The 17,594-nt window shown below is 34.8% G+C and overlaps 1 protein-coding gene across 2 annotated transcripts in view; it reads right to left on the reverse strand.

Annotated features, from left to right (window-relative positions):
- Positions 1-441: 441 nt before the first annotated feature.
- The window catches only part of CRY1 (cryptochrome circadian regulator 1), an 83,766-nt gene continuing 66,613 nt past the window's right edge, over positions 442-17,594 (reverse strand). Inside the window, exons 3-13 of one of the 2 annotated variants that reach the window (XM_052639727.1) lie at positions 12,855-12,997; positions 10,366-10,550; positions 9,962-10,050; positions 9,291-9,431; positions 8,891-9,202; positions 7,579-7,730; positions 7,141-7,343; positions 6,941-7,036; positions 2,370-2,441; positions 2,188-2,291; positions 442-534 (exon numbers count right to left, since the gene is read on the reverse strand). In XM_052639727.1, the coding sequence (XP_052495687.1) occupies positions 2,188-2,291; positions 2,370-2,441; positions 6,941-7,036; positions 7,141-7,343; positions 7,579-7,730; positions 8,891-9,202; positions 9,291-9,431; positions 9,962-10,050; positions 10,366-10,550; positions 12,855-12,997 (1,497 nt within the window). In that variant the 3' untranslated portion in view covers positions 442-534. Of the gene's footprint in view, positions 535-1,117; positions 1,238-2,187; positions 2,292-2,369; positions 2,442-6,940; positions 7,037-7,140; positions 7,344-7,578; positions 7,731-8,890; positions 9,203-9,290; positions 9,432-9,961; positions 10,051-10,365; positions 10,551-12,854; positions 12,998-17,594 lie in introns of those variants that run through there. The other variant, XM_052639726.1, reaches the window with a different exon arrangement.

Consider the following 17,594-nt stretch of genomic DNA (forward strand, 5'->3'; position numbering starts at 1 on the left):
GTGTGAGTGAACTCCGGGAGTTGGTGAGGGACAGGGAGGCCTGGTGTACTGCGATTCATGGGGTCGCAAAGAGTTGAACACAACTGAGCGACTGAACTGAACTGAACTGAACTGAGTGACTGAATTCAATGAACTGATGAAGCAGATACTACTCTCATCCTTATTTTATAGATGAGAAAAAAGAAGGCACAAAAGGTTAATAACTGCCCAACATCTCACAGCCGATGAATGGCAGAACCAGGCATTTGATTCCAGAGCCCACACTCTTAATTATTACCGCATACTGACTAATTCAGAGTTGTAAGCCCAATTACTTGAAAAAAAAATCTCTTTGGTTTTAAATCTTTCTTATAGATACGTTTATTTTTAAAAGTACTAAGTATTTAGAAGATAGTACTCTTACTTAGAATAATTTTGTAAAGTATTTTACTAAATTATAGTAGCTGTTTCTTCTTTCAGAATGGTGACATGTAGTTTACAGACTCTGTTTTTAGTCTGTGATCACATCTCACATACCAAAGCTCTCCTCCTTACCTAAAACAAGCAAAAAAATTTTTTAAAGAAAAAAAATCAAGTACACAAGATTCCATATATGCATATACTTTAATAACATAGTCACTTTAGCTGTAATCGAACAAAGAAAGGGAGAACAAAAAGAACTTAACATATGACACTTCTACAACTTTGGGTCAAACAGGCATACATGAAGCTTTAAAACATATACTGTCTATGTTAACAGAGGCTATAACCCCTAATTTTGATTATGCACATTTTTTAAAACATTATTATCAAAGAGTGTAAAGTTAGACCAAACAATGATGTCAAGAAAAATTCTGTCTTAAAATTTTAACAAAGTCTTTTAAGAAAGTCTAAAAACCTATTTTCCCACACTGACTCTCAAAACTTTGATTTTTTTGTATTAGAATATCAGTTAGCCATTTTAATTTTTACCATACATGAAAAATTATCAAAAATATATTGATGGGTCTATACTAATTGTGACTATTTATATTTACATTAAGCAAATTCTTTTACCAAGTTCTTTATATACAAATTACCATTTGTCCTATGTCAAATATATTTAAAAAGTTAAAAACCACAGAAATGTTATTAGAAATAATGCATTTCAATATGTAACTGCTTTCCATCAATGAGGAATATTTTAAAATAATTTAACTGAAAAAGTATTGAACTCCCCACCAATTTCAGCTGCAACAGTATTCCTTCTGAATGTTTTCTGTGATGTAAGGAAAAAAAAAAACTGCGTAAAGCTTGATTGCAAGGAATGATAAAAATCTGATGAGTGTTTACTAATCGTCAAGAAATTTACAGACTAATTAGGTTCACATTAAAAAAAACAGCAATGATTTAAAAAATGTGAACAGTTCAAGATAACTGAAGAAACAAAAGTCTTAACTGGCAAATTCACTGTATGAAATCTTTTCATATAAATTTAAATCATAAAACAGTATTCCAAAACCAATTGAACTGAATACAGGCATGGGTTTTTGACATTTTCAAAAAGGACCAACATTTAAAAAAACTTAAGCTACCTATCAAACTGGAAATAATTTAGATTTCAGATCTATCACAACAGATAAATTTCTAAACACTTAAGATACAAGGAAAAGTTCACAAAGGGATATTATTAATATCACTAGAAGTTAAAAGTCACTTTAATTGTTTTAGACTCATGATCACATAGGAAGGAAATGAAAAGGATGGCTTTTTCTGAGGAGAAATCTGAGCAGAACACCATAAGCTTTTCAGATTTGAAGATCATCAGTTCAGAGGACGTAAAACTGAGTATAGCACTGTGCCCAGTACAGGTGCATTTCTCTTGTCCCAGAGTTGATTTTGTAACAATCACTGAAAAATTTATGCCTGGGACTTCCCTTGTGGTCCAGCGGTTAAGACTCCGTGCTCCCAATGCAGGAAGCCCAGGTTTGATCCTTGGCCAGGGATCTAAAGCCCACAGCCACAGCTAAGAGTTAGCATGCCACAACTCAAGATCCTGCATGCTGCAACTAAGACCCAGAGCAGTCAAATAAATAAATATTTTTAAAAAATTTATGCCCCAGATTCTCTGGTTTGAAAATAGAGATAAGCTCCATTTCAGAAATTATCTTAATTTATGTTAATTACATACTCTGGCTTAAGCAAGAAATAAAACTCTAAAATATTTACCTAATTAGTACTTTGTCGCTGGACTTTAGGACCAACACTCTGCGTGTCCTCTTCCTGACTAGGACGTTTCCCACTGCCAAGACCAGAGGCTGTGGAGCTTCTTCCTACACGTTAGAAAAAAAAAAGTACGTTTAAGATAGGAAAGGTGAAAAGAACAATATGCTTGAATGCTTCATTCTTACCTTGCTTTAATAGATGAGTTTGCTGACTGTCTCCATGAGCATAATGTAAAATACCACTCCCTTGAGTACAACCTGTTAGTATTTAAAAGACAGTTTTAAAAGACAGTAAAATCACTTAAGTAAATTCCAAGTTGTATGTATTAAGATTACAAATTTAATTTTTAGTATTTGAATTATGTTTTTTAGAACTAATCCACAATGCTTCATAAGAACCAAAAATCATATGCCCAAATCAGGAAAACAACTTGTCCTTAAATTTAGGGACACAGAAATGTTGCCTATTCAATGGAAAAATCACTGATAATCATTTTGTAAAAAACATTTCTTTACTGGATGACAATGATTAGACACTTGATCATGAAGGCAAAACATAGGGCATCAGTAAGATATACATGCTTTCTTCACCTCCTCCTTTCTCAGCACATATCTAAAACATACATTCTTGGAGATGAGAGAATTAAGCGTCTGTCAGATGACAGCTAGACAGTTCACACAAGGAGGAGACACAGACGAAGGTGCTACCCACCCACCATCTTCCAAGTAAAGTTTCCTAGTTTCTTTAGCTCTCAGTGTTCTTCTCCTTTTTTTCCTATTGCATGGGGAGGCAAGATCTTAACAATTTATCACTTACTTCATTTATTTTTTTCTCTTTCCACACCTCCATTTAGACTCCAAGCTCAATGTGGCTTTTCTGTCTTCTGTTTTTTTAAAGCCTCACAGTATCTAGCTACAAAGTGTGTTATAGGCAAATATTTACATAATTAGACTACTTTCAGATTTATTAATCCTACCATAAAACATCATGTGTATAAATTTGTGAAGCTAAATCATTCCAATTTAACTTGCTAACATGATTAGCTTTGCAGATAACTTCATATAATGAATACAGATTTGAACTAAGAAAGAGTATGTACCATCATCCCTCATTAGCTAGGTAACTGGAGTGTGTTGCTTTCTACCCCTCTGCTGCCTCCCTGTTATCTCAGTGTTTCACAGAACTTCTGTTCCTAAAACTCAAGTGTAGAGAAAAAAGGCAGTCTGTGAACTGTGTAAGAAATGTGACAGAACTTTTGAAATGATTCCTTGTTAAAGTTTATTTTAAATTGTAGGAGACTTTGAGAAAGAACATTTCTGAAGTACACTACCATCAACAGCAATAATTTGAATGTAGGCCAAACACATAATAAAATCTTCTGTTTTATAAACACTACACATGGCCTTACATTTACAGGGGAGGCCCAGTGATACAGGAAAGAGTATGAACTATAGGACAAGTTAGACTTGGATCTGAGTCTTAGCTCAGTTACTTACTAACTGTGGGATCTCAGTTAAGTTGTCTAACTCTTCGAGGCTTATTTCTCAAATCACAGAATGAGAATCCTACCACCACTGCTCCAGGATATTGTGAGTATGTGGCAAAAATGTCCTCATACACAAAAGTAGGCAAGTAAGATATGAGTGCTTTCATTCCTTTTACCCTAAGCTAACTGTTGATGCTCTCAAAAGTATGCAAAATATTTCTGAATTCAGAAGAGGGTTCAATTTGTTAAAAGATTTTATTCTTAATATCAAATTTTGAGTATCTGACATTAAAAAAAAAAGACCGGGAGCTGACTGTGACTCAGATCATCAACTCCTATTGCTAAATTCAGACTGAAATTGAAGAAAGTAGGTAAAACCACTAGACCATTCAGGTATGACCTAAATCAAATCCCTTATGGTTAAACAGTGGAAGTGACAAAGAGATTCAAGGGATTAGATCAGATAGAGTGCCTGAAGAACTGTGGACGGAGGTTCATGACATTGTACAGGAGGCAGGGATCGAAACCATCCCCAAGAAAAAGATACAAAAAAGGCAAAATGGTTGTCTGAGGAGGCCTTACAAATAGCTGGGGAAAGAAGAGAAGCAAAAGGCAAAGGAGAAAAGGAAAGATATATTCATCTGACTGCAGAGTTCCAAAGAACAGCAAGGAGAGATAAGAAAGCCTTCCTCAGCGATCAATGCAAAGAAATACAAGAAAAAAAATAGACTGGGAAAGACTAGAGATCTTTTCAAGAAAATTAGAGATACCAAGGGAATATTTCATGCAAAGATGGACACAATAAAGGACAGAAATGGTATGGACCTAACAGAAGCAGAAGATAATAGGAAGAGGTGGCAAGAATACACAGAAGAATTATACAAAAAAGATCTTCATGACCCAGATAACGACAATGATGTGCTCACTCACTTAGAGTCAGACATCCTGGAATGTGAAGTCAAGTGGGCCTTAGCAAGCAATACTACGAACAAAGCTGGTGGAGGTGATGGAATTCCAGTTAAGCTATTTCAAATCCTAAAAGATGAGGCTGTTAAAATGTGCTGCACTCAATATGCCAGCAAATTTGGAAAACTCAGCAGTGGCCACAGGACTGGAAAAGGTCAGTTTTCATTCCAATCCCAAAGAAAGGCAATGCCAAAGAATGCTCAAACTACCACACAATTGTACTCATCTCCCATACTAGCAAAGTAATGCTCAAAATTCTCCAAGCCAGGCTTGAACAGTATGTGAACCATGAACTTCCAGATGTTTAAGCTGGTTTTAGAAAAGGCAGAGGAACCAGAGATCAAATTGCCAACATCCGTTGGATCACAGAAAAAGCAAGAGAATTCCAGACAAACATCTACTTCTGCTTTACTGACTATGCCAAAGCCTTTGACTGTGTGGATCACAATCAACTGTGGAAAATTCTGAAAGAGATGGGAATACCAGATCTGACCTGCCTCCTGAGAAATCTGTATGCAGGTTAAAACTGGACATGGAACATCAGACTGGTTCCAAATCAGGGAAGGAGTATGTCAAGGCTGTATATTGTCACCTGCTTATTTAACTTATGTACTCTGCATATCATGAGAAATGCTAGACTGAATGAAGCACAAGCTAGTATCAAGTTGCTGGGAGAAATATCAATAACCTCAGATATGCAGTGATACCACCCTTTATGGCAGAAAGAGAAGAAAAAATAAAGAGCCTCTTGATTAAAGTGAAAGGGGAGAGTGAAAAAGCTGGCTTAAAACTCAACATTCAGAAAACTAAGATCATGGCATCTGGTCCTATCACTTCATGGCAAATAGATGGGGAAACAATGGAAACAGTGGGAGACTTTGTTTTGGGGGGGCTCCAAAATCACTGCAGATGGTGACTGCAGCCATGAAATTAAAAGACGCTTGCTCCTTGGAAGAAAAGCTATGATGAACCTAGATAGCATATTAAAAAGCAGAGACATTACTTGCAACAAAGATCCATCTGGTCAAAGCTACGGTTTTTCCAGTAGTCATGGATGGATGTGAGAGCTGGACTATAAAGAAAGCTGAGTGCTGAAGAATTGATGCTTTCAAACTGTGATGTTGTAGAAGATTCTTTAGGGTCCCTTGGACTGCAAGGAGACCAACCAGTCCATCTTACAGGAAATCAGTCCTGAATATTCACTGGAAGGACTGATGCTAAAGCTGAAACTCCAATGCTTTGGCCATCTGATGCAAAGAATGGACTCATTTGAAGAGACCCTGATGCTGGGAATGATTGAAGGCAGGAGGAGAAGGGGACAACAAAGGATGAGATGGTTGGATGGCATCACTGACTCAATGGACATGAGTTTGAGTAAGCTCCGGGAGTTGGTGATAGACAGGGAAGCCTGGTGGAGAAGGAAATGGCAACCCACTCCAGTGTTCTTGCCTGGAGGATCCCAGGGACGAGGGAGCCTGATGGGCTGCCGTCTATGGGGTCGCACGGAGTCAGACACGACTGAAGCGACTTAGCAGCAGCAGCAGGGAAGCCTGGCATGCTGCAGTCCATGGGGTTGCAAAGAGTCGGACATGACTGAGCGACTGAACTGATTTTTGGTTAGAACATTTGAAAATTGAGATGATTCAAATGTCCAATACATTCTGACTTCTTCACATGTACTAAGAATATATGTGTGGCAAATAACTATATATATCACAAGAACACCATTACAGACCAGGCTTTGTAAAGAAAAACTTATGTGCAAAAAGACTAGCATCGCTATGCATGTTTATGATAAATCTTTGGCCACATTCACAGGGCCTCTGACCCTCTTAATTATCTTATAGTTAATATACACTTAAAGAGAATAAAAAATAATGGGCATTCTGAAAATACAACATCTGAGTTTCATTTTCCTTGATATTGCTATCCTCATTCAGTTTGCAAGATCTTTGACCCAAATTCCACTGTATGTAACGATATTTTCCATCTCCATTGTTGTTTTTCAGTCACTAAGTCATGTCTGACCCTTTTGCAACCCCATGGACTGTAGACCCCTAGGCTCCTCTGTCCATGCGATCTCAAGGCAAGAACACTGGAGTGAGTTGCCATTTCCAGCTCTAAAATGTCACTAATGGAATAAGGGGGTGTGTACATATGTACATGTATGCATATATACAAGGAACCTATTACACAAATTTTAGATAGAATTTTAAAAACATATTATAGTGAGGTACAAGAAACAATATATTTTGTTATTCATCTCTTTATGTTACTAAGTACAGAAATTTTCTTTTTACTTACTTGCACTGCTGCTACAACCTGGGATATTTTCTCCTGGAGAATACCCCATGAGGCCTCCATTCCCATTAGGATTAGATGGCACTGAAGCAAGAAGACCTAAAGGGAAAAAATTTCCTATTAAATTATGATCAAGATGAAATTCAAGGATGGGGACATAAACAGCTGCCAAAGAAACAAATCAAAGGCATTTACTGACATACCGAGTCCTCTGTATCGTGAAAGCTGCTGATAGATCTGTTTCATCCTCTCAATATTCAAACGGCTTGCCTCAGCATGGTTCACCATTGGTTTAGGATAATTAACTCCTATCAAACATTTGGCTACCTTTTGAATACCTTCTGGTGCATTCCAGGGATCATAGATATATTTTGCAGGGAAGCCTCTTAGGACAGGCAAATAGCGCCTTTTAAGAAAAGGAAGAAAAATTATTAGAAAAATGAACTGTAAGCAAATTATAACATACTATTTATTAGCTATAAATGACCCAAATCAAATAAATATCATTTAAATGACTTATTACCCTTTTCCTCATCTCTGCTGCCCATCAGGAGTGGGGAATACCTTAAGCGTTGTTTAAGCATGACAAGCTCTCCCTGGATTAACTATTCCAAACTGAATAATAATCATCCTTGATTTACCTGATATAGTCTCCATTCGGATCTGTTCTCCTACCAAAACCAACAGGGCAATAGCAGTGAAAAAACTGTTGGAAAAAGGAACTACAAGACAGCCACATCCAACTTCCAGCATTTATGCTCCAATCTGCATCAAGCAGTAATTCTTCAAATACCTTCAGAAGTAACGGTAATCAATTAGTTTGCACACAGATATTTCTCAAAGCAAGCATTTTCCAGGTCTCTGTAGATCAAAAGTCAAGGTAAAGAAAATCTAGCACTGAACTATAAAATTAAACATTCCAAAGTTAGTTTCCTTATCTATGTTCTATCCTATAATGAGTTATTCCAGGGAAAAAAACATATTAGTACTATACAGATTTCTGAATAGAATTTACCATTGTAAGCTTGGCAGTGTTATTGGAAAGGGGAGGGTAAAAGTTATTCAACTCATTGATTTAAAAGGATAAGTTAGGATATGGGAAGATTTTTTTTTTAACAGGAAAAAAAAGTAGTAAACACTTTCAAGAAAGCAAAAATACTACCAAAAAAACCACCAAAAAAAAACTTGGAAGTTTGGTACATTGGTCTACATAATGGGAACAATCAAATACAAATGACCTTCAAAATTTAATTAGAATTATGGAATTTAAATTTGGGATTCCTTGATCCAAAAGGGAAACAGAATTAAATTATTTTAATAAATTCATTAAGTGTGTGCTATGTATCTACCTCATGTATGACTTGGTGCTAGGAAATAGAGATGTAAAAAAACATAGGATCAGAAATGGTCTTTGGAAAGGGGAAATTTATGATATAGATAGGAAGGTAAAACATATTTAAGTCCTCTTATATATACCCATAAGACGATGTCACAAAATGTAGTATGCATCACATTACATAAAAAGCTAAGGTGTTGAAGTGAGGCAAAATGATTTATATTTTATAATTTATAATATAAAGATGGCTATTTCTAAGACTCTTTGATGAATCCTTTATGTGGCAGAAATGATCACCTATAAATATACATCAATCTGCTAAGTCCAGAGTATTAAATTTTAGAGTTCCCTTGATGGGTAAGCTGATTTAGCCACTGAAATGACTTCAGGTTAACTGACTTCAGGTTAATGCACTCTGATTATGCCCAAAAGTTGCCTCTATAGTTAAGAAATAAATGCTTTTCTATTGAAAAAAAGAAACAAGACTATAAACGAATCTATATAATAGACAACTTTTAGGAACTGTTTTATATATATACGTGTGTGTGTGTATATATATAAAAGGTATAGAGTTCTTCAAAATAAAGCCATACTACATTAGTTGGAAGAACATTTACCTTCATTCCTTCTTCCCAACTAATCCACAGGTCACCTCGTGTCAGGAAACAAGCAACTGCATGTCTGGCTAAATGATGAATCCAACCCTCCTGACGAAGCTGTGTCATGATGGCATCAATCCATGGAAAGCCTGTGCGTCCTTCTGCCCATTTTGCTAAAGCCTCAGGATTCTTATCCCATGGAATCTGAACACAAATGGGGTTTCCTTCCATTTTGTCAAAGCGTGGATTATTTGTTGCTGCTGTATAGAAAAATTCACGCCATAATAGTTGCCCATAAAGGGAAAGGGGAGGGGAACTGTTCTTCTTCACCTAAGATTAAAAAGCAAAGAAGTATAATCAGTGATTTTTTTTTGATAAAAAGTATTTTTTAAAAATAAGCTCCAGTTCTAGATAATACCTTTTTGTAGAGATCTGTCAGTTTGAAATAAAAGAGTCGACATGACAAACAACCAAATCGGAGATAAGGACTGAGTCCAGTAGGGCTAGCGAGCAGGGAATTTGCATTCATTCGAGGTCTTTCAAAGTTTGCCACCCAAGCCTGAACAGAACACAAAGAAAATTATGCTAACTGCCTTTCCAATTTTAAAAGACTGTTTGAAATTGAGCTTTTCAAGAACGTTACATAGTCCTTGGGGAATAAAATCTCATTTTTTCAGCCACAAATGACAGATTTTAATAAAAAACAAGATAAAAGTGAGCATTCTTTTGTTTTAGTCATCCTCATGCGGCAAATTCCTAACACAAGGTTGAGAGCACCTTCAACCTGTCTTTCTGACACTGAGATAATGTGAAACAGAAGAACTCTATCCTAGCTTTAAAGTCATCAGATACCAGCTTACACAGAAACCATAGAGGGGTGGTACTGATAGTAGCTAAAGAGGAAATAATCAGAGAGGAGGAAGATGGGTATTTAAATGAAAACAGTTGTTAATCTTCAATTACATTTGTGCTATTTTAATTATTTCTCTTAATCCTCCTTTTTCAACAGCCTATTTTTTGTTTTTAAAAAAGAGTGAATATTTTTAAAATGACGATTTGACAATATAAACATCATCTGTATTATCATACTTTTCTTTCCAAATGCCTTTCCAAACGTGTAAGTGCTTCAGTTTCTCCACCTGGCCACACTGCAGAGGGTAAGCCATCTGTATCAAAACCTAAAAAAAAAAAAGGAAATGGAAAAAAAATCTGACAGCATAAAAATGAAATGACTCCCTGGATAGGTCCTCACAGATAGATGATAAATAACATGGTCTCTGTCCTTTGAGACATTTATCTTAAGGTGATAACAGATAGACCATGAATTAATAGCATATGTAAATAATACACAGATTAATCACTTCTTAGTTTAAGACTTTCTTTTCTCTCCTTTCTTTTCCTTTTAGTGCAAAATACATGTCAAATTAGAAGTGGAATTTTTCTGAATGGTTTATTAACTCTTAAGCTCCACATGCATTATTGCTTATACCTACCTAGTTCTTCCAGTGATGGGACTCCATATTTCTCATCATGGTCATCAGATAGAGGAGTTGTGCACTTTTCTATCACTTCTGAAGTAATTGTCTCTACTGGTATTTCTAGTGGTTCCATTTTACTGATGAGAGTCTGGAATCTTTTATAGGTAAGAGGTGGCTGACCACCGTTCAGTTCTATGATCCTATTACAAAAATTAGTAAAATGCTATTAGTATTTTTAAAAGGACAATATAATTTGATAAACATTTAAAAGTCTAAAATAAGAAAATTAAATGAAGATAGTAAAAATGAAAATAAAAATGAAAAATCACTATTTTCTATTGTACGTTTTTGTTAAATGTCAATATATGTATCTTACGTATATCTTTTATATTTAATTCTGATCACTAATTTCTCAATTAAGTAATACTATAAGGAAAGAGCCTTGTCAATGGTAATCTGAATTAGATACAATTTTGGAATAACCCATTATTCTTTTTCACCATAGCCATTTGCACTTAAGACTTCAAGAATATTAGCTTCTTATAGGACCAAGAAACTTGTTAAAACAACAAATCTAAAAATCAGTTTACAAACATCTGCTAGATATCAAAAATATACAGCCTGCAAATATCAAAACTTTTATGACAAAGAAAATTAAGCATCTATAAGTGGAAAAAACAAGCGGCTAATAAGCCTAAAGGCAAAAATAAAAAATAATACATATGGAAATGTAAAACTATTTTGCAGCATAGCTCAGAGAACCTTCTAATCATCAATAAAAGCTAAACCAGGCCAATATTGTATCAAGGAGTAATTAGCAAGTTTTATTAATTAGGATTCTATGTTACTATGGTGATAATTACTTGGTATTTTCTATTGTGCATGTTTTTGTTAAATGTTAACATATGTATCTTACGTATATATTTTATATTTAATTCTGATCACTAATTTCTCAAGTAATACTAAAAACAAAGAGCTTGCCAATGGTATTTATAACCAAATTAAATACAATTTGGGAATAACCAATTATTCTTTTTCACTATAGCCATTTGCATACTAGCATTTAGGCTTCATAAAAAATTATTGGTAAAATTATACTCTATCACTTTATGGATCGGAAACTGAAGCCTCAAGAGAATTTAATAAACTAGTCAAGGTCACATAACTAATAAATAGCAAATCGAGATTTTCTTAATCCAAATAGAATAAAGTTTTCTCTATACCACATATAATGGTGAATCAATTATATGTATGGAAAGTAACCACCATAAAAACTATGCTTTGCTTTTAGAAATATTGCTTTGATGTAATTCTTTGAGTTTATACCTAGGATCATAATGAAATCTGTCCACTATAATGATCTACAATGATACTACTGAGGACACTGCTAATTATATAACAGAAGCAAAATAAAAATCTTAGAAAAGATATTTTCTATATGCTACATTTTTATATGATGGATTTATATAGTAAATATTCACATTCAGTCTAACAAACAATCTACTTTTATACATAACATAATTATATACTGAGCTTCCCACTTTAAGCAACTGCCCTTATCTTGTTTTGCCTCCTTCCTATCAGCTCTCTAAGGTTAAGAAATATGGTAAATGAGCAGGTAAGGTTTTTATCAAAGGATATATGACTTCTGGCTTAATAGGAAGTTAAGACTGTTGCCTGAATCAAACCACAATTTTCTGTACAACTGGAAAAGTGGAATAAAATAGTTGGTCATGTTACAGAATCAGCTTCATTATTTTGATAAAATGTGAACACAACTAAAAAAAGTAAAATAAAAGGTACATAAATTATGAGATTTCAGCACTTGTAAGGATGACAGTATGCCAAAGGTTAATGTTAAAAAATCTTATGAATCCTCAAATCTTACAGCACATATTAATAAAACTCCCGAAATTTAACCTTGACCACAGAATCCCTGTTGGACAAAGCATGACAAAAGACTGATATTTCATGAAATATACTTTGAGAAATAAGATATCATACCATTGTTCAGAGGACTACATAATATTAATACAATTTGCATATGAACTAAAAATTCAGACAGACTATAGACACATAAAATAATTTATGACAAACATGTAAAATATACCAAGGCACTTGATGGCTATGTATCATATAAACTATAAAATTAATGTTGCTGAGAGCCCAGAATGGCAAGTTACTAGGCTGAGCTAGAATAGTCAAAGATAATTTTGTGATTCTTTTAATAGTTTTGGAACTGAAATTCTGAGTATTTTTATCTTATGCACTTAGGTCTGTAATTTTGGCGTCTGTCTTTGGGTAAACAAAAATTACAGAAGTTAAATAAAATGCTACAAGTTTGAGTTAATTTAATTCTCCACAATTCTATTATGCGTGTCTTTATTTTCACTTTTGAACTTAAGTCCCACAGTACATTGTCTTTCTACTTAATACCACTTAAATGTATACTTCAAAATGGTTAAAATGACAAATTTAATGTTATATGTATTAAAAAATCTTACTTGTCTAGATCATATAATGTGTGTGAAATTCGTACAATTACTTCTACTCCAGCTTCAGTTGCCAGTTTCTTAATAGCTGCATCTCGTTCCTTTCCAAAGGGCTCAGAATCATATTCAATTGAAAGTTTAGTAATGTTCCATTCCTAAAGAGAAAGGAGCAAAAACATACATAAAATTTAATGATTATTTTTTCTACCGTAACAACACAGGCTGGAAAAACATGAAAAGCTCCAACTCTACATATCAAATGATTATACTACTTTGAATATACAGAAAGAAAATGCACAATTTATAAATTCAAAATTATGTAAATCAGAAATGTGTACTCACTAGATTTATGCTAGGCATTATACAATCTAGCAATATGCTTAACCTAAGCTTCCTACATTAAATGTGTTTGTATAGCACTTTACTTGTTCAAATAATTTACACTTACATTATCTCATTTGTTACTCAAAATAATCCTCAGAGTTTGGCATTTTGGTTGTTAACTCCATTTTGCAGATAAGATTATTTTGAAAATTCAAGAATTTGTCCAAGTTCAGAGAGAGCCATAATACCTGATTTTATGTCTGTTGATTCTAAGACTAGGTTCTTTTTTTTAAAAATTGGAGTATAATTGCTTTACAGTGTTGTGTTATTTTCTGTGGAACAACCACATGAATCAGCTATACTCCCTCCTTCTTATATCTCCGTTCTACCCACTCCCTTATCCTACCAGTCTAGGTCATCACAGAGTACTGAGCTGAGCTCCCTGTATACAGCAGCTTCCCATTAGCTACTTGTTTTACACATGGTAGTGTATACATGTCAATGCTACTCTCTCAATTCATTCCACTCCCTCCTTCCCACCTTGTGTCCATAAGTCCATTCTCCATGTCTGTGTCTCTATTCCTGCCCTGCAAAAAGGTTTATCAGTAACATTTTTCTAGATTAATGCATATATGCATTAATATACGATATTTGGTTTACCCTTTCTGACTTAACTTCACTCCATGACATTCTAGGTTCATCCCCATCACCACATATGACCCAATTTTGTTCCTTTTTATGGCTGAGCAATATTCCATTGTATATATGTTCCACATTTTCTTTATTCATTTATCTGTTGATGGACATTTAGGTTGCTTCCATGTCCTAACTACTATTAATATAAACCTTTGACAGTTAATGTGGTACAAGCTGCTCTGGTGAGGTATTGTTTTACAATGTTTTACTCTTGATTATCAAAAAATATTAACTGTGGAAAATATAAACACACTTATAATAAGAGCAGATATTGAGTGCCAGGTGCTGTATTAATAAGTCCTGTAAACCTTCTTATAATCACTTTCAGTGAAGAGACTGTGACTTAGGGGAATTAAGTGATTTCCCAGGGTGGGGTAGTAAAGTTTCATTGTTTTTTTAATTCTAAAACCTATTCCGATATACCTTACAAATAAAAAAAAATTCACCTGTCACTCTACCATTATTTAACTGATTATAAATTACAAGTTGTACTTCTCCAAACCTGTATAGATTCAGTTCAGTTCAGTTCAGTTGCTCAGTGGTGTCCGACTCTTTGCGACCCCATGAATCGCACGCAGCACACCAGGCCTCCCTGTCTGTCCATCACCATCTCCCGGAGTTTACCCAAACTCATGCCCATCGAGTCGGTGATGCCATCCAGCCATCTCATACTCTGTCGTCCCCTTCTCCTCCTGCCTCCAATCCTTCCCAGCATCAGGGTCTTTTCCAATGAGTCAACTCTTTGCATGAGGTGGCCAAAGTACTGGAGTTTCAGCTTTAGCCTCAGTCCTTCCAATCAACACCCAGGACTGATCGCCTTTAGGATGGACTGGTTGGATCTCCTTGCAGTCCAAGGGACTCTCAAGAGTCTTCTCCAACACCACAGCTCTAAAGCATCAATTCTTCGGTGCTCAGCTTTCTTCACAGTCCAACTCTCACGTCCATACATGACCACTGGAAAAACCATAGCCTTGACTAGACAGACCTTTGTTGGCCAAGTAATATCTCTGCTTTTGAATATACTATCTAGGTTGCTCATAACTTTTCTTCCAACGAGTAAGTGTCTTTTAATTTCATGGCTGCAATCACCATTTACAGTGATTTTGGAGCCCCCCAAAATAAAGTCTGACACTGTTTCCACTGTTTCCCCATCTATTTGCCATGAAGTGATGGGACCAGATGCCATGATCTTTGTTTTCTGAATGTTGAGCTTTAAGCCAACTTTTTCACTCTCCTCTTTCACTTTCATGAAGAGGCTCTTTAGTTCTTTTGTTTATATTGATGTTATGTTCTCTAGTTTATATTGACATTATGCCATTTATAATATCTTTTATGTTTTCAAAGTTTAGAGACAATTTAGTGATGTCCCCTTTTTTATTCTTGATAAAGGTAATTTGTGTTTTCTCTCTTTTGGGCCCTGATCAGTACTGATAAGAGTTTATCAGTTTTATTAATCTTTTCAAAAGAAAACTGAACTCTGACTCAGAGTTTAATCAGGTGACAGAAACCACATTAGTAATTTGAACAGGGAAAATTTAATCTGAACAACTGTCAGCAAGTAAAAGGTGGTCAACAATGGTAAGAAGCAGAAGAAGAGTTAAGGCTATACTGTCCAATACAGTAGATAACCACTAGCCACAGAAGCAGCTTCTGAGCACTTGAAATGTGGCTAGTTGGAATAGAGACATCCTATAAGCATAAAATATACTCTGGATTTAAAAGACTTCATATTAATATAAAAAAGGTTAAAATAGTATAGTGGTTTTATAATGATTTTATATTGAAAAGATAGTATTTTAGCTATACTATGTTAAAATATATCTTAAAAATTAACTTCACATTTTTCTTACTTTTTAAAATATACATGTTAGAAATTTTAAATTACACATGTCTGTTGGATAGCACTGTTCTAAGCAGCTACCACATCTAAATGAAGGGAAAATAATTAAGCAATGAATTAAGAAAGTTTTCCTTCTTCCCCTGCAGATCTTCACACCTCATTGTGAATGAGGTGTGCTGCCTCAGGAATAACCATCCCTATAGGGAAGAAGCCTGCCAAGGGGCTAAGACCACCAGGAAAGTCTCTGATTAACTGTCTTTAAATGAAGAGTTTAATATAGACTATTTACATTTAATACAATTATTGATATAGCTGTGCTTAATTTTACCATGTTGGTAAGCTTTCCTTTTATCCATGTTTTCATTTACTCCTCTGTGCTCCCTTGTGCTCAGTTGCCCAGTCATGTCAGATTCTGTAGCCCCATGGATTGTAGTCCTCCAGGTTCCTCGGTCCATGGGGTTTTCCAGCAAGAATACTGGATTGGGGTACCATTTCCTACTCACACCGATTTTCCAAACCCAGGGACTGAACCCATGTCTCCTGAGTCTCCTGCATTGGCAGGTGGATTCTTTACCACTAGCACTACCTGGAAAGCCCTCTGTGCCCCCATCTGCCTTTATTTGAATGAGAGATATTTTTAGAATTCCATTTAAAATTCCTCTATTAACTTTTTAGAAATAGCTTTTTGTGCTACTTAGATCACAGTATACTGTTATTATAGTCTACCTTCAAATAATATATTACAATTGAATGCTGTTAAAAATTTACATATACTTTCATTTACCTTTTTCCTGCCTTATGTGATCCTGCAATAGATTTTATTTCACATATGTGTCAAGTCCCAAGATACTGGTATTATTCCCTACAATTTATCAATATTAGTTGGTTTTAATCTGTCAATGGTCTTCCAAAAATAGGACATATGAATGTACATAACTAAAAATAATGAAAAAAGAGGTCTTTTATATTTACCCATGTATTTAGTGCTCTTTTTCTTTCCTGAAGATCCTGTCTTTAGCCTATTTTCTTTCACCTAGCAGAATTTCCTTTAATATTAGTATTTTTTATAGTATAGATATGATGGAAAAATTATTTCTGCTTTTTTGTGCCTAAAAATGCCTCCATTGTGCCTTTTCTTTTTTAAAAAAATGAATGTTTTTGCTAAGTAAACAGGGCTATTTCTAGTTTTTAAAGCTGCCATTCCATTCTGTAAGAAAATATTGAATGCTATTATCATGGTTCCCTGAATATATCTTTTATCCTCTGGCGGCTTATAAAATTTTCCATCTTTGGTTTTCAGTTAATCGAGTATATGACATGACAAGATGTGATTTCCTTTATATTTATGTTGTTTGGGGTCTGTTGAGCTTCTTGGCACTGCAGATTGATACCTTCCATCAATTTTGGAAATTCAATTATCTCTTCAAATTTTTTTCCTGTCCCAATCTCTCTTTCCCTCTTTTCTCTAGGTCTGTAAGTACAGATATGTTAGGCCATTTACTACTGTTCCAGAGATCTCAAACATCCTATTCCCCTTTTAAAAAAACCTTCCTTCTCTTTATGCTTCAGTTGGGATACTGACTGTCTTCAACTTTACTGATCTTTTTGTCTGCTCTGTTCAATCCAGATATCCAATTAATCAATCCAATTAATGAATTCTTCATTTTGATAGTATGTTTCAGTTCTAAGATTTTATTTGGTCCTTTTTAATATTTTCCATTTCTGTATTAAATTACCACCTCGTCACATCATTTTTCACCTCTTGACTAGATTCTCTACTACTATCCTTGCTGTTGTTTAGTAGTTCAGACATGTCTAATTCTTTGCGACCCATGAACTGCAACACACCACTTCTCCATCCTTCACCATGTCTCAGAGTTTGCTCAAACTCA

This window comes from Budorcas taxicolor, chromosome 5 (assembly GCF_023091745.1).
Source record: "Budorcas taxicolor isolate Tak-1 chromosome 5, Takin1.1, whole genome shotgun sequence".
Classification (NCBI taxonomy): Eukaryota; Metazoa; Chordata; class Mammalia; order Artiodactyla; family Bovidae; genus Budorcas; species Budorcas taxicolor.